At 42.6% G+C, this 23,903-nt stretch overlaps 1 protein-coding gene across 1 annotated transcript in view; it reads right to left on the bottom strand.

Moving 5' to 3' along the window:
- Positions 1-274: 274 nt before the first annotated feature.
- Positions 275-23,903, bottom strand: part of LOC110500177 (sulfotransferase 4A1) — a 30,033-nt gene continuing 6,404 nt past the window's right edge. The window contains exons 2-7 of the mRNA XM_036957529.2: positions 14,986-15,116; positions 13,810-13,890; positions 13,596-13,722; positions 13,286-13,380; positions 6,307-6,445; positions 275-1,612 (exon numbers count right to left, since the gene is read on the bottom strand). Coding sequence (XP_036813424.1) covers positions 1,500-1,612; positions 6,307-6,445; positions 13,286-13,380; positions 13,596-13,722; positions 13,810-13,890; positions 14,986-15,116 — 686 coding nt within the window. The 3' untranslated portion in view covers positions 275-1,499. The remainder of the gene's footprint in view (positions 1,613-6,306; positions 6,446-13,285; positions 13,381-13,595; positions 13,723-13,809; positions 13,891-14,985; positions 15,117-23,903) is intronic.

Below are 23,903 nucleotides of genomic sequence, written 5' to 3'. Positions count from 1 at the left end.
TCTATAGCGCTTTTCATTAAAAACAATCATCTCAATGGCTTGAAAAAGCAAAACGATCAATAGTCAAATATAACAGCTGCAGCATATGATAATAGTAGGTGTGGACTACGAGCTTCAACCAGAGGTGAGCGTTTTGAGTGTGCAACAGTTGAGAGGGAACCACATGGCTTGAGCAGAGGGAGGTTGTCAACGGAAGTACCAACATTTATACCTTGACTCAAAATTGCTAGCTAGTAATGCAAGTGCATTGAAGACATCACACGCAACACAAATGTCCTGAAGACATAACTTTATTAATAAACCAGCAAGCAAGCATGTAAAGTACGATGCATTATGCTCAGGTTAGGACAACCCTACAGGCATATAAAAACCAAACAAAAGTACACACCATTACCCTTGTAGAGATGGGCTGCAGCAGGATTGCCAACGGTTGTAAACAGAGAGAATGAGAGAAAAAGCTGACAAGAGAGTTTATTTCCCTTTTGGTTTATTGTCTATTCCACTTGCTTTGGCAATGTAAACACATGTATCTAAAGCCAATTGAATTGAATCGATAGAGAGATACAGACAGAGTGAGAGAAACAGAGAGAGAGAGAGAGAGAGAGAGAGATACAGAGAGAGAGAGAATGAAAGAGGGATGTCCTAAAGCACAGAACTGAGCCTGTGGGAGGGGTTGAGGTTGTTACATCCACATCAATGAAGACATTCACAAGTGTCCAGCAGAGCAGAGGGGATGGGGGTTGGGGGGTCTACTGGTCTCTCTGGGGGCATTTACAGCAGGGAGGAGGGGGAGGAGGAGGAGGAGAGAAAGAGATGCAAGCAATGGAAGAGAAAAGGGGCTACATGTACTTGGGGGAGAGCACACAGAGAATGCTGGTAACATGGAGGGATACTCTGTTGTTTCAGTGTGGTACAGTAACTCTATAGGTGGCTATGGGTCTGAGGACAGAGAAAGGCATCACTTTAGCAGCATAAACAAACAGAACTGATATAAAAGGCAGTTGTGATGTGCCATTTTTGTGATTTTGCTCACACACGAGCATGTACACACACGCACACACGCACACACACACATTCCCCATTCACCTCGGCAAGAAAGGTTGATACAAAAAGTCTAGTGCTGATTAAGCTAATGCCCATTGAAAGCCTTTTTATAACAAACAAGCTATGTAATGTACTGAAAGTGAAAAACGTGTGCTAAAATGAAGGACTAGGTCAAATAGGAACTGACCTGGATACAGCTAAAACGGAACACTTGCTCTGTATCAAAGGGGCGTCATGGGGGGTCTCTATACTTGACTCTGGGCTGGACTTATGATTCCCCACCATAGCATTCATACAGCGTTATACAGTATATCTAAAACGTGATTGTTTGATTGATTCATTGATTGACTGATTTATTGAGTGATGAAGAGAGGCAGAGGAGTGTACGGTGTTTAGGCAGCAGGAGGAGGAGTGTAAGTCCGTGTTCGTGTCGTTGTGGTCAGTCGGTCCGGTCCTCACAGGCCGAAGTCAAAGGTCAGGTCAGACTTGCCCATCTTCTGTCTATACACCGTGTCAAACTTGTCGTTCATAGACACGGTGAAGATGTCCTGCCACAGTCCCACGCGACCTGACAGAAGAAAGAGTCACATGACCATACATCACTTCGGTTTTTAGCTATGAATGAGACGAATGACCAAGAGGAGTGGTCAGTAGTCGATATGAATGTTATCATTTTGAAATCTTCTTTATTGCATATTGATCAGCTCGTAGGCTATCTATGCTTCCTTATGACTCCCAACCGTGTACAGTGAGGTCCATAAATCACCCTCCATAGAGATGAGAAAAAAGACTGTATCAAATAAATAATACAAATACGGAACTATATTGTACGCATATTTTTGTGTGGGAAATGATATTATTTTACACTAATACAATTGCTCAGAGAAAGAGATTTTGTTCAACAAGTTATATTGAGCAAAATAGCCCCATAACGTCAAAAATACAACAGCATATTTTACTGCAGGTAATCAAATCAAATCAAAAAATAAAATGTAATTTGTCACACGCTTGGTAAACAACAGGTGTAGAATTGAAGTTAAATGCTTGCGGCCCTTCTCAACAATGCAGAGTGAAAATAGAAACAATAGTAGAAGATAATAACACATGGAATAGATAGATACACAATGAGTCACAATAACTTTGCTATATACACAGGGTACCAGTACCGGGTCGTGTGCAGGGGTTCGAGGTAATGGAGGTAGATATGTACATACAGTGTATTCAGGAAGTATTCAGACCCCTTCACTTTTACCACATTTAGTTACGTTACAGCCTTATTCTAAAAAATAAATTGTCCTCATCAATCCTCACACAATGCCCCATAATGACAAAACAAAAACATGTTTTTAGAAATTGACCTCAGCTGCATCCTGTTTCCATTGATCATCCTTGAGATGTTTCTACAACTTGATTGGTGTCCGGCTGTGGTAAATTCAATTGATTGCACATGATTTGTAAAGGCACACACCCGTCTATATAAGGTCCCACAGTTGACAGTACATGTCAGAGCAAAAACCAAGCCATGATGTCCGCAGAGCTCAGAGACAGGATTGTGTCGAGGCACAGATCTGGGGCATTGAAGGTCCCCAAGAACACATTGGCCTTCATCATTCTTAAATCGAAGAAGTTTGGAAAAACCAACTCTATCTAGAGCAGGCCGTCCAGCCAAACTGAGCAATCAGGGGAGACGGGCCTTCGTCAGGGAGGTGAAACAAGAACCCGATGGTCACTCTGACAGAGCTCTAGAGTTCCTCTGTAGAGATGGGAGAACCTTCAAGAAGGACAACCGTACTGAGCAAAGGGTCTGAATACGTATGTAATTGTGATATTTCAGTTTTCGCTTTGTCATTATGGGGTATTGTGTGTAGACTGATGAGGGGGAAAAAACGATTTAATACAGTTTAGAATAAGGCTGTAATGTAAGAAAATGTGGGAAAAGTCAAGGGGTCTGAATACTTTCTGAATGCTCTGTACGTAAGGGTCACTGAAGGGGTGCGACGTCATCAATGTACTTATTAATGAAGCCACTGATGTGATAAACTCCTCAATGTTATCGGATGAGTCCTGAAACATATTCCAGTCTGTGCTAGCGAAACAGTCCTGTAACTTAGCACCAGACCACTTCCGTATTGAGCATGTCACTGGTACTTCCTGTTGGGAGTTTCTGTTTGTAAGCAGGAATCAGGAAGATAGAGATTTGGTCAGATTTGCCAAAGGGAGGGCCTTGTATGTATTTCTGCGTGTGGAGTAAAGGTGATCAAGGGTTTTGTCGCCTCTAGTTGCACAGGTGACATTCTGGTAATAATGAGGTAAAACGGATTTCAGTTTCCCTGCATTCAAATCACAGGCCAGGAGAAGTGCGTCCCTCTGGAAGTTGTCATAGAGCTTGCATCGGTTTGTGGTGGTAAACAGACAGCGTCGAAAAAATATAGATGAAAACTCTCTTGGTAAATAGCACGGTCTGCGGCTAATGAGGTCTAACATTAGAGAATGCGCACCAGCAGCTGTTAACTAAGAGACACACCCCCCCCCCTACTCTTAACCTAGGGTGCAGAATATCTAGAGCTGCCGACTCGCTGAAGCAGAAACCTTCATCCAAATCGAGGTCAGTGATCGCTGTTCTGAACACGTTTTCGGCCATAGGAAATGATGGCGGAGACATTATGCACAATACAAGTTACGATCAGCATAAGAAAACACAAAAATAGCAGAATTTGTCAGCTCGTAGAGCGGGCGCTATCTAACGCGGCGTCATCTCATATATCCAAGTATGGGGTTCTTTTCTGCTTTGGATCCTTATTTAGGCACCAAACCCACCACTGGTGTGCGTAGTCAAAGAGCTCTATTTTCAAGTTATCCAACGAATGTAAATTCCGGGAGTTTGCTAAAATGGCATTGGTACTTGGATTGGAGCCGGTGCTATGGTCAGATTACATGAATATAGAGCTCTTTGGCCACGCATACCAGTTTGGGGTCGAAATAAGGGTGTATAAGCAGAAAAGAACCCCATACCTACTGTAAAATATGGTGGTGGATCTTTGACGTTATGGGGCTATTTTGTTTCCACTGCTCCGAGGTCCTTTGTTAAGATCAACGGCATCACGAACTTTGCCAAGTACCAGGACATTTTAGCCAAAAACCTGTCTGCCTCTGCCAGGAGGCTGAAACTTGGACGCGAGTGGATCTTCTAGCAAAACAATAACACCAACGACACATCAAAATCCAAAAAGAAATGGTTGCTTGACAACAAAATCAAGATTTTTCAATGGCCAGTCTACGGATTTGAACCCCATTGAAAACCTGTGGTTTGAATTGAAGAGGGCCGTCCATAAGCACAGATGAAGGATATCAAGGATCTGGAAAGATTCTGTATGGAGGAATGGTCTAAGATCACTCCAAATGTGTCCTCCAATCTCATAAAACGTTTTAGAAAAAGGCTCAGGGCCGATAACCGCACAAGGTGAAGTATTGAAAGGTGTTGAAATCAGGGGTGCCAATCATTTTGACCCCTATCTTTTTGAGAGAAAAAAATATTACTTGTAAAACAAAATCTCCAATTTTTGGAGTACACCATATAAGTATTTGTATTATTTATTTGATACAGTCTTTTTTGCTCATCTGTCAAGAGTGCCAATCATTTTGGGCCTATGTACGTATGCCTATGTCTACAGACATGGACTCACCTGTCCTCCAGTAGTGTGTATAGGAATGTGTGTTTATGGCCCTATTAGCTCAGAGCTGTGTGTTAGACCAGCACCAGGTCAGAGGCTAGGGTCCATGCACTACAAGAAACAGAATATGGAGAAAACAAGACAAATCTGACAACAAATCATAAGAAAAAACAACATAACAAAAATCTACAATAATCAACATGAAAAATGGAATCATAATTATAATTAAAATGACATTCACAAATCATAATGCAAGAAAAAGTACAACAAATGTGAATGGATTTCCAAACTGAACAGTAAGGTTCAACTCCTTGTGCCAGAAATCACTGAGCTGTAATTACTATATTTAACCACAGGGTGGCATTGCAGAGCAAAAATAGGAGTGTATGGAAATGCCCTTAATGAATGGTCCAGTGAGATATCCCCTGTTCCTTTGAAGGTTGATGTTACTGCTGGGGTATGTACATCTGATTCATGATCTGTGGTTTGCGACAATAAAGCTCTAGTTACTCTCTGCCCCTAACAGACCCAGGATTAGCCTTCCGCAAACCAGTGCTAACCTTCACCATTATGAGCCAAACAACTAAACTGGCACTGGATCATTGCTTAAAGATATAGACTACACACAAACGCATATTATGTAACTGTTCTACATAGCCTACATACAAATCTGGTCTAGTTTGACTCATCCTCAGCCAGCCGAGACATACACTCCCCCAGGGTTAGCACAGCTATAAAGCCATATGAACAAATTCGATTTGCTTTGAAGAGCGTGCATCCGTATGCATACAGCAGTGGACACATACCAGGTTTCTGTATTTTGATGTACGGCTGAGGCTCACACACTCCGTTCTGAGATCCTCTTTCTTTGTCTCTCTCTCTCTCTGTCATTCCCTCTCTCCCTCTCTGTTCCCCCTCTTCTATCTGAGTAACACCATGTCATGCACTGCAAGCATGCTTGTGTCTAGGCTTGTGAGTGTCTAATAGTAGCCTAAACAATGTATATGATACGAGCAGCAAAGCCATGAATTGGGCTAGAGGGAGTCTGGTCACATCAGTTTTGCAAATACAGTACACAAAGTACTGTGTGTGTGTGTGTGTGTGTGCGTGCGTGTGCGTGTGTGTGTTTGCACGCGCGTGTGTGTGGGTGGGTGTCTGTGTGTGTCTGTGTAAAGGTTGGAGTTGACATACAGTACACATGTTAGGTTACTGTCCCTCTTGGCACACAGCCTTCACCCCTTCCATTCACTTTACGGCACAAAGTACGCAATGCTTCAGTAACCTTACAGATCTCTTTACTTATTCAACTCTGTCGTCGGGAGATATTCGGAAATCTCTTTAGTGACTGACTAACCCTCACTTCCGTTTTCTTTCCTCCTTATCCTCCTTCCCTCTATCCCTCTATCCCTCTCTTTCTCTTCCTCGCTCTCTACCTCTGTCCTTCCCTATCTCTCTCCCACTCCCCCATATGTCTTGCTCCCTCTTTCTCCCTCCCTCCCCTCCTTCTCTCCCTACCCCCTCTATTTCTCTACCTCCCTCTCTCCCCCATCCCTCCCCCCTCGCTCCCTCCTGCAGATGGATAGGGTCTCACCCCTGCAGATGGAGAGGGCCTCTGAGTTGCAGCACTGCTCTATGAGCTGGTTGCAGCTCTCCACCATTGTCTCCAGCTGGGCCTTGTCACACGAGACACCCAGGAACCTCGCCAGCTTCCCCACCAACGTCCCCAGGTCCTGGAGAGAGAGAGGGGAGAGAGCAGGAGAGGAGAGAGGAGACGAGAGAGAGAGAGAGAGAGAGAGAGAGAGAGAGAGAGAGAGAGAGAGAGAGAGAGAGAGAGAGAGAGAGAGAGAGAGAGAGAGAGAGAGAGAGAGAGAGAGAGAGAGAGAGAGAGAGAGAGAGAGAGAGAGAGAGAGAGAGAGAGAGAGAGAGAGAGAGAGAGAGAGAGAGAGAGAGAGAGAGAGAGAGAGAGAGAGAGAGAGAGAGAGAGAGAGAGAGAGAGAGAGAAATTCAAATAAAATAGTAACTATATTTAGTCTCCTCCAAAATTATTGGCATTTTACATGCATGTTACCTCATGTTTACACCGCAGTGAAACAGGAAGCCATGGAAGGCCACAATACAGTTCCTTAAAGGGGTAATCAGCAGTTGCTACATCCATTCTTGGACTTCTGAATTCATTATACAGTGGGACAAAAAAGTATTTAGTCAGCCACCAATTGTGCAAGTTCTCCCACTTAAAAAGATGAGAGAGGCCTGTAATTTTCATCATAGGTACACTTCCACTATGACAGACAAAATGAAATAAAAAAATCCAGAAAATCACATTGTAGGATTTTTAATGAATTTATCTGCAAATTATGGTGGAAAATATGTATTTGGTCAATAACAAAAGTTTATCTCAATACTTTGTTATATGCCCTTTTGTCACGTTCTGACCTCTATTTCTGTTGTTTTGTATTTATTTAGTATGGTCAGGGCGTGAGTTGGGTGGGCAGTCTATGTTTGTTTTTCTATGTTTTGGGGCATTTCTATGTTTTCGGCCTAGTATGGTTCTCAATCAGAGGCAGGTGTCATTAGTTGTCTCTGATTGAGAATCATACTTAGGTAGCCTAGGTTTCACTGTGTGTTTGTGGGTGATTGTTCCTGTCACTGTGTTTGTTGTCACAGGATAGGCTGTATAGGTTTTCACGTTCCGTTTGTTGTTTTGTAGATTTGAGTTATTTCATGTATCGTTCAGTTTTCCATTAAAGAACATGAATAAACACCACGCTGCTTTTTGGTCCGCTTCTCCTCCTACAGACGAACGTCGTTACACCTTTGTTGGAAATGACAGAGGTCAAACGTTTTCTGAAAGTCTTCACAAGGTTTTCACACACTGTTGCTGGTATTTTGGCCCATTCCTTCATGCAGATCTCCTCTAGAGCAGTGATGTTTTGGGGCTGTTGCTGGGCAACACGGACTTTCAACTCTCTCCAAAGATGTTCTATGGGGTTGAGATCTGGAGAATGGCTAGGCCACTCCAGGACCTTGAAATGCTTCTTACGAAGCCACTCCTTCGTTGCCCGGGCGGTGTGTTTGGGATCATTGTCATGAAAGACCCAGCCATGTTTCATCTTCAATGCCCTTGCTGATGGAAGGAGGTTTTCACTCAAAATCTCACGATACATGGCCCCATTCATTCTTTCCTTTACACAGATCAGTCGTCCTGGTCCCTTTGCAGAAAAACATCCCCAAAGCATGATGTTTCCACCGCCATGCTTCACAGTAGGTATGGTGTTCTTTGGATGCAACTCAGCATTCTTTGTCCTCCAAACACGACGAGTTGAGTTTTTACCAAAAAGTTATATTTTGGTTTCATCTGACCATATGACATTCTCCCAATCTTCTTCTGGATCATCCAAATGCTCTCTAGCAAACTTCAGACGGGCCTGGACATGTACTGGCTTAAGCAGGGGGACACGTCTGGCACTGCAGTGATTTGAGTCCCTGGCGGCGTAGTGTGTTACTGATGGTAGGCTTTGTTACTTTGGTCCCAGCTCTCTGCAGGTCATTCACTAGGTCCCCCCGTGTGGTTCTGGGATTTTTGCTCGCCGTTCTTGTGATCATTTTGACCCCACGGGGTGAGATCTTGCGTAGAGCCCCAGATCGAGGGAGATTATCAGTGGTCTTGTATGTCTTCTATTTCCTAATAATTGCTCCCACAGTTGATTTCTTCAAACCAAGCTGCTTACCTATTGCAGATTCAGTCTTCCCAGCCTGGTGCAGGTCTACAATTTTGTTTCTGGTGTCCTTTGACAGCTCTTTGGTCTTGGCCATATTGGAGTTTGTAGTGTGACTGTTTGAGGTTGTGGACAGGTCTTCTTTTATACTGATAACAAGTTCAAACATGCGCCATTAATACAGGTAACGAGTAGAGGACAGAGGAGCCTCTTAAAGAAGAAGTTACAGATCTGTGAGAGCCAGAAATCTTGCTTGTTTGTAGGTGACCAAATACTTATTTTCCACTATGATTTGCAAATAAATAAATTAAAAATCATACAATGTGATTTTCTGGATTTTTTTTCTCACTTTGTCTGTCATAGTTGAAGTGTACCTATGATGAAAATTACAGGCCTCTCGCATCTTTTTAAATGAGAGAACTTGCACAACTGGTGGCTGACTAAATACTTTTTGCCCCACTGTATGTACCCATTGATTATTATTGAAGAATATAACTTAGAAATGCCTCATGGGCTTAGTTCAACTGCCGTATTCCATCAGACAGCAATATATAAACTTGTTTTACTTTTTTTGTAAACAAATACATCTTTAACAAACACTATATTGCTCCAAAACATGATTAAAAATATAATTTTGATACCATGGACCGTCAGTCCTTGTATCCATAGCCTTGTCTATGAATTTGAGAGTGGTGACATTTCTCCAGCCCCATCCCTCAGCTTTTTACCAAAACCAGGGGTGGGGAGACGGCTTTGTTATTGTTTCTACTGCTGATTGCGCTTTAAGCTGAGACTAAATTAAAAAAGTTGAATGTTAATGCAGATTAATAAAAATAAAATATATATTTAGGGGTGCCAATCATTTTGACGACTACGTATTTATTTGAGAAATTACTTGTTAAACAAATTCTATTTCTCTGAGCAATATAAAATAATACATTTTTTTGGAGTACACCATATAGCTCAGTATTTGTATTTATTTTATACAGTCTTTTTTGCTCATCTTTATCAAGAGTGCCAATCATTTATGAGGTGACTGTACCAAATGATCTCTTCTTATCACTCCGAAATGACCTATGAGCTAGAATTTGATAGTGTCTTCTTAAAAGGCGGGTTGCAGTACATTCTATTCTACACACAACGCAGTCACACCACTGTCACACCACTGTGACAAGGGCTGTATTTATAGGGGGAGTGGGGTAAGTTGAGCCAAAGGGGTATGGTTTTCTTGTTTCTAGGAAACCATACGCAAAATGTATAATTTTACAAAATATGCTGAACAGAAATATAAGGCATTATCTCTGGGATATGAGTTAACAGTGGTAAGAAGTACAACATGTTTGTTAGGTGATAAGTCTGTGTTAAAATGTGCTGAACAGAAATATAAGGCATTATCTCTGGGATATGAGTTAACAGTGGTAAGAAGTACAACATGTTTGTTAGGTGATAAGTCTGTGTTAAAATATGCTGAACAGAAATATAAGGCATTATCTCTGGGATATGAGTTAACAGTGGTAAGAAGTACAACATGTTTGTTAGGTGATAAGTCTGTGTTAAAATGTGCTGAACAGAAATATAAGGCATTATCGCTGGGATATGAGTTAACAGTGGTAAGAAGCACAACATGTTTGTTAGGTGATAAGTCTGTGTTAAAATGTGCTGAACAGAAATATAAGGCATCATCGCTGGGATATGAGTTAACAGTGGTAAGAAGTACAACATGTTTGTTAGGTGTTAAGTCTGTGTTAAAATGTGCTGAACAGAAATATAAGGCATTATCTCTGGGATATGAGTTAACAGTGGTAAGCAGTACAACATGTTTGTTAGGTGTTAAGTCTGTGTTAAAATGTGCTGAACAGAAATATAAGGCATTATCGCTGGGATATGAGTTAACAGTGGTAAGAAGTACAACATGTTTGTTAGGTGATAAGTCTGTGTTAAAATATGCTGAACAGAAATATAAGGCATTATCTCTGGGATATGAGTTAACAGTGGTAAGAAGTACAACATGTTTGTTAGGTAAGTCTGTGTTAAAATGTGCTTCAAATGATTCAAAGACTAAAAGTGATTATGTTGAATTTTGTTTGGAAAATAAATATAGACATGGTTATAAAACAGTAGTGGTAATATTTAATTCAGTACAGACATTTGTAGGCGTCTTAACATACCCTGTTCTGCTTGTCCATCTTACCCTGGGGTATGAGGTAAATTGAGCCAAGAGACCCTTTTTTTGGACAAGCTATGTTTTCAAAACTAATGTTTACAAGTATTCTGATTATTTCCAGGGATACACAACATCCTGGAATCTAATGTAAAAAATCTTTGTTAGAAAGAATACTATATTTCTCCCTTGACGGAGTGATGCTGAATGTAAAAAGCGGCTCAACTTACTCCACTCTCCCCTACATCTCAGACAGAGTGGGGGTTGAACTCTGACTCCGAACATCTGGTTATGTCATCTAGACACGTGTACGGATCCTTCTATGCGTTATCTAGCGGTTATACATTGGAGTTTCATTGCCTTGCTATAAAGAGGCTGAATGTCTGTCTGCCTATGTGGACGGTTATAAACTTTGACCACAGTTCCCTTTTCTCTTTCTATAGAAATCCTTATATAACACACTTGCTCAGCAAATACCCTTGATACACATGTTACTGTTCATCTCAGTTGCGCACAAGCCATTTTTGGATCTGTGCTGTAACGTGTCTACAGCAGAACAGCAATGATCAAACGCTCAAATACCTTTACAGAACGTCTGATCATGTTCTCGCCTTAGTTACTGACTTGCATTTCTTAGACCAACTTTTGTCATCAGTGAACACAAGCCACTGTTAAGTTTTGTTCATGGAATATAATCATTGTTTTCGTCAGAAGAGAAACGTGTGCAATTGTTTTTCACTGTTTCCGGCAGTCAGTAAATACTACTGCACAAAACGCTTCCGGCTGGTGTACCCCGGGTTTTGTTGTGTACCCGTGCTTTGTGGCAGCCGGTACTTTGTACTTGGTTGTATGTACTTTGTGCTGCCTCACTTGTTCTTTGGGCATTTGTTTTTGTGACCCGGTTGCGTCCTGTTATAATAATTGCCTGAGTAAAGTGCTTTGTCCACTCATCTCTGCTCTCCTGCGCCTGACTTCCATGCACCAGCTACACCCACCCATTGACAAAATCAGCCCATCAGTGTCATACCATGTACAATATAATAACAATGTATGGAAAGATCGAGGAAATGGGGACTGTCTAATTGTTACAATATTGTTGACATGCAGAGATGCAGAGCATGAAGTTGGGTTACCCATAAGTCATCATCTTCCACATTGTGAACTTTGAAAGAGCTTTGCTATGGTGATGATTGAGGCCTATACATTCATAGTTGTGTTCCTCCATTGTATTCACCTTTTGTATTTGCATTTATTAATTACATTCTTTACCCTTGTTTTCCTCCCCAATTTTGTGATATCCAATTGGTAGTTACAGTCTTGTCTCATCGCTGCAACTCTCCTACGGACTCGGGAGAGGCGAAGGTCGAGAGCCGCGCGTCCTCCGAAACACGACCCTGCCAAGCTGCACTGCTCGCATTACCCGGAAGCCAGCCGCACCAATGTGTCGGAGGAAACTTGCGGATAGTGTTTCTGCGCACCAATGGAAAGTCTACATAACAACGAGCAAACTATCCTTTGTATTGAACACATGGAACTGCATTGTGATAATACCAATGAATATGCTTATTTCTTCTATTTTTTATCAGGAATAATATTTGTGTATGAAATTGTTTGGTGTAATATGCATAAAAGGAGAGTAATAGCCCATAATTCTGCACCTTTGGATAGTTGTACTTCCTTTTTAGTGACTGCAAAGAAAACATATTGATCTACTTGGATTTTTCTTAGGCAGACTAACTTTCTGTCTTGTCTGCTGGGACTCAATAGATAAGTATGGTAGCGTTTATCTTTTTGCAAGCAGTCGTGTTCTTTTTCAATCAATCTGGAATGTTGACGGTATAATGTCATTTTGATGGATGTATTTATGTTTTGAGGAGGCAACTACTTTTCCTAAAACGCATTCACTCTTTTGCAAAAGGCCACAGAGTTCTCTCTCTTTTGAACTCTATTTGGGAAGTCGACAACAATGTTCAAAAAAATAATGCTTGCATGCGATTGAGAGAAACTGTAACCTGTTTGCTTTCTAAGAAAGGTAGGCTACATGAGCTACTTGCCCCCAACAGTGTCAATGCTGTAACTATGTTGTAACACTGATAGTCACTTTGAGTGATAATGAATAAGATCACGTCTTGGAAGGCTTGCTAGTGTATATACTGAATAAATGTTTGTGTTTGCAAATGATTCCTAATAAGAACACGCTGTGTGTTCTGGGCAGGTGTGTGTGTGTGTGTGTGTGTGTGTGGTGTGTGTGTGTGTGTGTGTGTGTGTGTTTCAGTGCAATGCAGCCCTGCAGGGACCTTTGGAACAGCAAACACTATTGATTTGGCCCCCTTCTGCCCCAGTGAGAGTACAGTTACAGTTATGTTCCATAGACCGGAACTCTGGTTGCCACGTAGCTCTGAGGATGGTACGATTATCATAGGGGTTAGGTGGTATGGGTAAAGTTAGAGTGACATTGGTTTGGGATAGGATAGAGCAGGACCACCCAAAGCAGGGCCAGACTTGGTTCGTTATAGATGCTTCCAGAATGATCTTGTGGTGGGTTTTAGCGGTTGACAACTCACTGTACCTCTAGGATAGAGGCTGGGGGTTCTGGTAAGGTTTGGTGTTAGTTAGATATATGGTAGACAGTAGATATAGATGAGTGATGGAGGGAGAGAGCGAGAGCTAGGGAGGAAAGCGTTTGTTTTTACCTTGTACATGTCTTCATATTTCAGGAAGAGGACGTTTGAGTCCATGCGATGCTCCCAGAACTCCTGCACGTGCTCAAACCAGGAACCATATCCCACTATGAGACAGAGAGAAAAAAGAAGGGGAGAGAGAGAGAGATATATAGGTGGAGAGAGTTTAGTGAGTTTCCCCAGGTGACTAGGCTTTCTCTTCCCTCGTCACACAACCTGGTCTGATCAGTTACTTATTGCCTAAATAATCATTAAGAAAAGTTGTCCAGTGTAGACACCCCCTGCACACCTGGGCGGGTGAACCCTGAACTCTGACACTCACGCTTGTCGTTCATGAAGCGTCTGCAGAACTCCTGGAAGGTTCCGCGGTAGCTCATGGTTCTGAGGGAGCGGTGGAACTGGTAGTAAGACACCACAAGATCTTTAGGGTTCCTCGCCATGTAGATCACCTACAGGAGAACCACATAGACAATTAGGATTGAACACATGGAAACATTATACAAACATTATACAAACCAATTGAAGTGTACTCTAACCTTGGACTCTCCATTGTGCATGGCTGTAGGCAGGAAGCGGTAGGGCAGGTGGCTTTTGATCAGACGAGGAGACGTCAATTCCTGGGAAAACATAGAGGAAACGTCATCATAACATTGGGAACAGAGACGGTATAAAACAAGGAGCAGAAAAACACCTAATCCATTTCTTGCTTTGCATCACCACATGGTGCTACATGTGGTGTGCTGAGTGTTTTGGTTAACTGTACCTGTCTGTTTTACAAGGAAGTGATTCAGGATCAGGAAGTAATAATACTCAGTGCTGTAGGCCTACCTGTATGATGTCTAGTCCAGACTGAGGGTACTCCAGGACAGTAGTAATACTCAGTGCTGTAGGCCTACCTGTATGATGTCTAGGCCAGGCTGAGGGTACTCCAGGACAGTAGTAATACTCAGTGCTGTAGGCCTACCTGTATAATGTCTAGGCCAGGCTGAGGGTACTCCAGAACAGTAGTAATACTCAGTGCTGTAGGCCTACCTGTATGATGTCTAGGCCAGGCTGATGGTACTCCAGGACAGTAGTAATACTCAGTGCTGTAGGCCTACCTGTATGATGTCTAGGCCAGGCTGAGGGTACTCCAGGACAGTAGTAATACTCAGTGCTGTAGGCCTACCTGTATGATGTCTAGGCCAGGCTGAGGGTACTCCAGGACATTAGTAATACTCAGTGCTGTAGGCCTACCTGTATAATGTCTAGGCCAGGCTGAGGGTACTCCAGAACAGTAGTAATACTCAGTGCTGTAGGCCTACCTGTATAATGTCTAGGCCAGGCTGAGGGTACTCCAGAACAGTAGTAATACTCAGTGCTGTAGGCCTACCTGTATAATGTCTAGGCCAGGCTGAGGGTACTCCAGGACAGTAGTAATACTCAGTGCTGTAGGCCTACCTGTATAATGTCTAGGCCAGGCTGAGGGTACTCCAGAACAGTAGTAATACTCAGTGCTGTAGGCCTACCTGTATAATGTCTAGGCCAGGATGAGGGTACTCCAGAACAGTAGTAATACTCAGTGCTGTAGGCCTACCTGTATAATGTCTAGGCCAGGCTGAGGGTACTCCAGAACAGTAGTAATACTCAGTGCTGTAGGCCTACCTGTATGATGTCTAGGCCAGGCTGAGGGTACTCCAGGACAGTAGTAATACTCAGTGCTGTAGGCCTACCTGTATAATGTCTAGGCCAGGCTGAGGGTACTCCAGAACAGGAAGCTGCTCATCGATGTTCATCAGACCAATCTCATCTGGTTCCGCTCCCTGACTCACCAGATACACAACTTCCTGAAGGAGACTGGTACCTGAGAGAGAGAGAGAGAGAGGTAGGAGAGAAAGAGAGAATCAAGAGGAATAAGTAAATGGGTAGTCGTTTGTCTAAACATAAAATTACACCAATGAGGGGATAATTCACAGCCCAAAATACACCATTATAGTGCTATGTTTAGCAAACATTTACCAACCTCACACCCCAAAGGATCTTCACGGAACAAAAATATAAATGCAACATGCAACAATTTCAACGATTTTACTGAGCTATAGTTCTTATAAGGAAATTTGTTCATTGAAATAAAGGCCATAATCTATTTATTTCACATGACTGGGAATACAGATATGCATCTGTTGGTCACAGATACCTTATAAAAAGGTAGGGGTGTGGATCAGAAAACCAGTCAGTATCTGGTGTGACCACCATTTTCCTCATGCAGCGCAACACATCTCCATCCCATATAGTTGATCAGGCCTGTGGAATGTTGTCCCACTCCTCTTCAATGGCTGTGTGAAGTTGCTGGATATTGGCGGGAACTGGAACACGCTGTCATACACGTCAATCTAGAGCATCCCAAACATGCTCAATGGGTAACATGTCTGGTGAGTATGCAGGCCATTGACGAACTGGAACATTTACAGCTTCCAGGAATTGTGTACATATCCTTGCGACATGGGCCGTGCATTATCATGCTGAAACATGAGGTGATGGGGACGGATGAATGTCACAACCCCACCGACGCCATGGGGCACTCTGTTCACAATCAGCAAACCTCTTGCCCACACGACGCTATATGTGGTCTGCTGTTGTGCGGCCGGTTTGACGTACTGCCAAATTCTCTAAAACTATGTTGTAGGCAGCTTATTGTAGAGAAATTAACATTAAATTCAGTGGCAACAGCTCTGGTGGACATTCCTGCAGTCAGCATGCCAATTGCACACTCCCTCAGAAGTTGAGACATCTGTTGCATTGTGCTGTGTGACAAAACTGCACATTTTTGAGTGGCCCTTTATTGTCCCCAGGACAAGGTGCTCCTGTATAATGATCATGCTGTTTAATCAGCTTATTGATATGCCACACCTGTCAGGCGGATGGATTATCTTGGCAAAGGAGAAATGCTCACTATAGGGATGTAAACAAATTGCTCCACAAAATTTGAGAGAAATGTGCTTTTTGTGTGTATGGAACTTTTCGGGGATATTTTATTTCAGCTCATGAAACATGGGACCAACACTAAACATGTTGTGTTTATATTTTTGTGCAGTATAGTTTTATACCGAATTCTGCAATGCTAGTTTGGCTATTTTAGCTAGCTAACCTTAGCTAGGTAGGTAGCTAACCTAGCACCAAAGCTAGCACAGTATCTGGATCCTCCCCTTTTCTTTTTCCACTGCAGTTTCAGGTGAGCAGCACTCAGTGAGTCCGTGTTAAACCTTGTGAAAAAGTAGCTAGATCTCCTAATGGAAGTACCAATGCCAAAGACAAGAAAAGGACATACCATTTATTTTGCAGAGAATTGTAAAAGAATGAATGGCTACATAGCTAGCTAGCTCACTACACTACAATTCATAATGGACTGGTAATATGTAGTCCGTTAGCTAGCTACACATATTTTGCCAGACAGTAAATAAATTACTTAGCTAATAAATCAGAATCTAATTCATGTTAATAAGTTATCCCCATCATTGTTCAGGTCAGCCATTTTTGTCATATAATGGTATTTGGTCAAATTATTATTGCACGGTTCAAAGACAGGCAATAGAGAGTGAGAGAGAGAGCACCACCCATGTTGTGGCAGGGAGAGGATGAACAGGTCATCAGGTGAGTACTTGGAATTTGTGTTATAAGGCAGTCTGGTCAAGCACTTTGACCAGCAATTTACATTGCACACAGATTGTAACTATCAGTTCAACTCCTCATCTTTACTGACTAAGTCCGACGGCTAAAACAAAACAGTTGTTGCCTAGATTCTGATTTCATATTGTTATCATGGCAGGGGACAGAGACAGTCAGTGGAGAGAGCGAGAGAGAGAGAGAGCATTGCCCATGTTGAGGCAGGGAGAGGACAAATAGGTCATCAGGTGAGAATTTGGAGTGTAGTGGTGAAGAAACAATGGTGAACACACAAATTAAATATTTAAATGTAGTCCTATAAGACATGCTTTGTAGATGTATTATTGTTTAAGTTTATTCATATTTCGGCAATAGAAAGGCCCAACTATTTTGGCAATAGAAAGTAAGACACTGTTTGTCATGTTTGTTGAAGGGGACTGAGCCACAATTCAGGGACCAGTTGAGCACAGATGACAGGGGCAGAGCCACCGAACAAATATAAGTTATCGACATCAGCACCAGCACAAAGTCAAACCAACCACATCCCAAGTTTATTGTAATCCAGAAGTGAGCTGACATAGTTTTGTCATTTCAAGCTAAGTGGTTTCAAGATTCCCCCTGGCTGCATTACAGTGCCTCTTTAAAGTTATTTTTTTAATAAGAGGTCATGCTTTGGCAAAAACTCAGACCCTGCCTTTTATTGTCCCCAGCACAATGTGCACCTGTGTAATGATCATGCTGTTTAATCAGCTTCTTGATATGCCACACATATCAGGTGGATGGATTACCTTGGCAAAGAAGAAATGCTTGCTAACAGGGATGTAAACAAATTGGAGCAAGAAATTTGGTAGAAATATGCTTTTTGTGTGTATGGAACTTTTCTGGGATATTTTATTTCACCTCATGAAACATGGGACCAACACTTAACATGTTGTGTTTATATTTTTGTGCAGTATAGTTTTACACTGAATGCTGCAATGCTAGTTTGGCAATTTTAGCTAACCTAAGCTAGCACCAGGCTTTAGAAATTGGAAGAAGACTATTGAGAAGTTTTCAGCTCATGCTAAAAGAGTTCACAAAAATCAAACCCTGTGGACTCACAGTTATCTACTGCTTTAGCCAGACAAGAGGAAGCAGGACATTGTCTACTGAAAATTGTAGGTTCAGTGACGTTCTTCGCAAGACAGGGTGAGGCCTTAACCTTTTGTGACTAGGGGGCAGTATTTTCATTTTTGGAAAAATAACGTTCCCGTAGTAAACGGGATAAAAATTGTAGGTTCAGTGACGTTCTTCGCAAGACAGGGTGAGGCCTTAAGAGGTCATGAGGAAGAACATGAAAATCTTTAGGAACTTTTAAAAGGCAGAAGACGACAAAGTCCTTCAGAGCTGGTTAAAGAGGCACAACCATGATTACACTAGCCCTAAAATACAGAATGATATTCTTAACTTAATGAGAAATTACATAATTTGAATAGCCAAAATCATCTGATCTCTCCCCTTCCCCTCAACAACACAAAGTTAAGCCCCCCAGTATTGACTGTCCACTTGGGTAGTGCAATAAGCATTTTTCTATGGCTGGCGATGCTTTCCACCTGGCTACCCCTACCCCGGTCAACTGCCCGGCACCCCCCATAGCAACTCGCCCAAGCATCCTCCATTTCTCCTTCACCCAAATTCAGATAACTGATGTTCTGAAAGAGCTGCAAAATCTGGACCTCTACAAATTAGCCGGGCCAGACAATCTCGACCCCTCTTTCTAAAAATATCTGCCGAAATCGTTACAACACCTGTTACTAGCCTGTTCAACCACTCTTTCGTATCGTCTGAGATTCCCAAAGATTAGAAAGCTGTCGCGATCATCCCCCTCTTCAAAGGGGAAGACACTCTAGACCCAAACTGCTACAGACCTATATCTATCCTACCCTGCCTTTCTAAGGTCTTCGAAAGCCAAGTTAACAAACAGATTACCGACCATTTTGAATCCCACTGCACCTTCTCCGCTATGCAATCTGGATCAGAGCTGGTCATGGGTGCACCTCAGCCACACTCAAGGTCCTAAACAATATCATAACTGCCATCGATAAGAGACATTACTGTGCAGCCGTATTCATCGACTTACTACTTCTCTGATAGAGTTCAGTGTGTCAAATCGGAGGGCCTGTTGTCTGGACCTCTGGCAGTCTCTATTGGGGATGCCACAGGGTTCAATTCTCGGGCCGACTCTCTTCTCTGTATACATCAATGATGTTGCTCTTGCTGCTGGTGATTCTCGGATCCACCTCTACGCAGACGACACCATTCTGTATACTTTTGGCCCTTCTTTGGACACTGTGTTAACTAACCTCCAGACGAGCTCCAATGCCATTACAACTCTCCTTCCGTTGCCTCCAACTGCTCTTAAATTCAAGCAAAACTAAATGCATGCTCTTCAACCGATCGCCGATCGCCCGCCCGTCCAGCATCACTACTCTGGACAGTTCTGACTTACAATATTTGGACAACTACAAATACCTAGGTGTCTGGTTAGACTGTAAACTCTCCTTCCAGACTCACATTAAGCATCTCCAATCCAAAATTAAATCTAGAATTGGCTTCCTATTTTGCACAAAGCCTCCTTCACTCATGCTGCCAGACATACCCTCGTAAAACGGACTATCCTACTGATACTCGACTTCGGCGATGTCATTTACAAAATAGCCTCCAACACTACTCAACAAATGGATGCAGTCTATCACAGTGCCATCCGTTTTGTCACCAACGCCTCATATACTACCCACCATTGCGACCTGTACGCTCTCGTTGGCTGGCCCTGGCTTGGCCCTCGCACTGGTCACCATAGCAGCACCCACCCGTAGCACTCGCTCCAGCAGGTATATTTCACTAGTCACCCCCAAAGCCAATTCCTACTTTGGTTGCCTTTCCTTCCAGTTCTCTGCTGCCAATGACTGGAACGAACGTCAAAAATCACTGAAGCTGGAGACTCATATCTCCCTCACTAGCTTTAAGCACCAGCTGTCAGAACAGATCACTGCACCTGTACATAGCCCACCTGTAAATAGCCCATCCAACTACCTCATCCACATACTGTATTTATTTATTTATCTTTCTCCTTTGCACCCCAGTATCTCGACTTGCGCATTCATCTTCTGCACGTCATTCACTCCAATGTTTAATTGGTATATTGTAATTACTTCGCCACTATGGCCCTTATCTTACCTTATTTGCATACACGGTATATATACTTTTTTCTACTGTATTGACTTTATGTTTGTTTATTCCATGTGTAACTCTGTGTTGTTGTATGTGTCGAACTGCTTTGCTTTATTCTTGGCCTGGCCGCAATTGTAAATGTTCTCAACTAGCCTACCTGGTTAAAAAAAAGGTTAAATAAATAAACAGAGTGCGGTTCCCAGATTTTTCATATTGTCAAACCGTCCTTCTCTCATTCCATGATTTACGGTATAACCGGTTAGTACACAAGGGGGGCGGCAAAAACGTAAAAACATACCATTGGGCATCTGATACCAGAATTCTAACAGAATTTGCGAATTTCCAAGGAGGCTGCTAGCTAAATATGCAACGAGCACAAAAAAAAAAATGCAATATCAGGCAATCCAGCTCATAAAGGTATACAGTTGAAGTCTGAAGTTTACATACACTTAGGTTGGAGTCTTTAAAAATCGTTTTTCAACCACTCCACAAATTTCTTGTTAACAAACTCTCGTTTTGGGAAGTTGGTTAGGACATCTACTTTGTGCATGACACAAGTCATTTTTCCAACAATTGCTTACAGACAGATTATTTCACTTAAAATTCACTGTATCACAATTGCAGTGGGTCAGAAGTTGACTGTGCCTTTTAAAAGCTTGGAAAAATCCAGAAAATTATGTCATGGCTTTAGAAGATTCTGATAGGCTAATTGACATAATTTGAGTCAATTGGAGGTGTTCCTGTAGATGTATTTCTAGGCCTACGTTCAAACTCAGTGCCTCTTTGCTTGACATCATGGGAAAATCAAAAGAAATCAGCTAAGACTTCAGAAAAACATTGTAGACCTCCATAAGTCTGGTTCATTCTTGGGAGCAATTTCCCAATGCCTGAAGGTATCATGTTCATCTGTAAAAACAATAGTACGCAAGTATAAACACCATGGGACCACGTAGCTGTCATACCGCTCAGGAAGGAGACGTGTTCTGTCTCCTAAAGATGAATGTACTTTAGTGCGAAAAGTGCAAATCAATCCCAGAACAACAGCAAAGGACCTTGTGAAGATGTTGGAGGAAACAGGTACAAAAGTATCTATATCCACAGTAAAACGAGTCCTATATCGACATAACCTGAAAGGCCACTCATCAAGGAAGAAGCCACTGCTCCAAAACCACCATAAAAAAGCCAGACTACGGTTTGCAACTGCACATGGGGACAAAGATCGTGCTTTTTGGAGAAATGTCCTCTGGTCTGATGAAACAAAAATAGAACTGTTTGGCCATAATGACCATCATTATGTTTGGAGGAAAAAGGGGGACGCTTGCCAGCCGAAGAGCACCATCCCAACCGTGAAGCACGGGGGTGGCAGCATCATGTTGTGGGGGTGCTTTGCTGCAGGAGGGACTGGTGCACTTCACAAAATAGATGGCATCATGAGGTAGGAAAATTATATGGATATATTGAAGCAACATCTCAAGACATCAGTCAGGAACTTCTTTGGGCTGAGATCCCGCTAACGCAGGGGTGTCAAACTCAAATACCCAGTGGGCCAAAATGTAAAACCTGAACAAAGTCACGGGCCAACATTGAACAAATTAACCTTTTAATATGGACCCAAACAAGTTTTGCTTTAACATTGAATATGGAACAAGCATCGCTTATTACCATACAATATATAATTTAATAGTGGAGACATGCAAAATCGAATTTCAAATGAAAAAACACATCAATGGCATTAATTTATTAAATAAATAAAATTTAAATAAAAATTGTATGCCTCTTTTCTATTTGCAGCCTTCTGATTTAAATACCAAAATAAACTTTTTCCACTGGCTAATAATTTTACAAATAAAATGATAATAAATCAATCAACCATTCAAGCCCATGCCTTGTAGCAAGAAAAAGTGCATAAAGAAAACGTTAATTATTGCACACTGGTCTAATCTGATGTGCCCAAGCCAGATACCTGGCATCTCTTCTTGGATGCTAGTTCATCAATGTCTGGGCTCAAGCTCTGAGCTGAAGAAATCCTCAGTATCGAGCGAAGATGTTCATCAGTCAGAGGTCTCCTGTGAGTTGTTTTGGTCATCTTCATCGAGGAGAAAAGTTGCTTGCATAGATAAGTGCTGCCGAACATGGAGAGCATCTGAGCAGCTTGGGTGCGGAGCTGAGGCATTGTGTCAGGGATGAACCGTGGAAACTGTGCGGCGCCCACAGCATCATACTTTGACTTCAGCGTGTCGTTGCACTGGAGTTCAATCAGCTCCATTTGGATGTTGGTTGGTGCATTTTCCACATCAACTGCGAAGGGATTACTAAGCAGTTCAAACTTGCATTTCTGGGCATCGAAGTCGGCAAATCGCCGGCTAAACTCAGCGGCGAGAACACTCAGTTTTTCAGCAAACTGTGCGCATGGGAACACGGCGGTAGAGATCTGCGCTTTTATGGATTGGCAGCAGGGAAAATGGCAAGGGTTTCCTTGCAGCATCTGATTCTCCCACAGGCACAGTTTAGTTTTGAAGGCCCTCACTGCAGCGTACATGTCTGTGATGATGCGCCCCCGCCCCTGAAGCTGCAGGTTCAGCGCATCGAGATGGCTCGAGATGTCACAGAGAAAGGCCAGCTCACACAGGAACTTTTGCTCCCGGAGCTCTGCTGTATCCTTCCCTTTGGTTTCCAGGAATTTACATATTTCCTCACGCAGCTCGAAACATCTGTTCAGTACTTTTCCTCTGCTTAGCCATCTCACCTCTGTGTGATACGGCACGTCTGCGTATTCCGAACCACACTCCTCCAGAAAATATTTAAACTGGCGGTGATTTAGACCTTTGGCTCTTATAAAGTTAACTACCTGTGTTACTGTGGTCATAACATGTTCCATCTTTAGGGCTTTGGCACACAGTGCTTCCTGATGTATGATGCAGTGGTAAACAGTTAGCTCACCTGCACAGTTCTCTTCTCGCATCTTCTCCCGAACCATGCCCACCAGTCCACTCTTTTTACCGCACATCGCTGGTGCACCATCTGTCGTTAATCCAACGAGTTTATCCCACGGCAGCTTTATTTCAGTTACACATTTGGAAACCTCCTCAAAGATTTCCTTTCCTGTGGTTGTGCCATGCATTGATTTGAATCCTAATAGCTCCTCCGTAACACACAGATTTGAGTCCACTCCACGGATGAAGACTGACAGCTGAGCAGTATCAGATGCGTCGCAGCTCTCATCCACAGCGAGGGAGAACGCAACAAAATCTTTTCCCTTTTCCATCAGCTGGTCATACAGATTGGTGGCAAGATCACATGTGCGATCAGCTACTGTGTTCCTGCTCAGGCTCACGTTTGAAAATGCTTGTTTTTTCTCTGGGCATACGAGGTCACAAACCTTCATCATGCACTTTTTCATGAACTCTCCCTCATTAAAGGGCCGGGCTGATTTTGCGATCTCTGCTGCCACTATATAACTAGCCTTTACAGCAGCCTCGCTTTGTGATGTGGCTTTTTTAAACATATTCTGTTGTGAAACCAAACTTCTTTTCATCTCCTCTACTTTCTGGCTCCTTTGAGTCATGTCCAGGTCCTTGTATTTGTCATGGTGTTTCGTTTCATAGTGTCGTCTAATGTTGTACTCCTTACTTACAGCCACGTTGACTCCACAAACAAGACAAACAGGTTTGTCTTTTACATATGTAAACAGATATTCTGCCTCCCACTTGTCCAGAAAGCTCCTGTTTTCTGCCTTTCTTTTCGCCATTTTTGGGAAGGGTTAGCTCGCTGACAGTTG

This window comes from Oncorhynchus mykiss, chromosome 21 (assembly GCF_057628025.1).
Source record: "Oncorhynchus mykiss isolate SJ-2025 chromosome 21, ASM5762802v1, whole genome shotgun sequence".
In the NCBI taxonomy this organism is placed as follows: Eukaryota; Metazoa; Chordata; class Actinopteri; order Salmoniformes; family Salmonidae; genus Oncorhynchus; species Oncorhynchus mykiss.
Note: the sequence above shows the minus strand (reverse complement) of the source record. Positions and strands in the feature narration are given on the sequence as shown.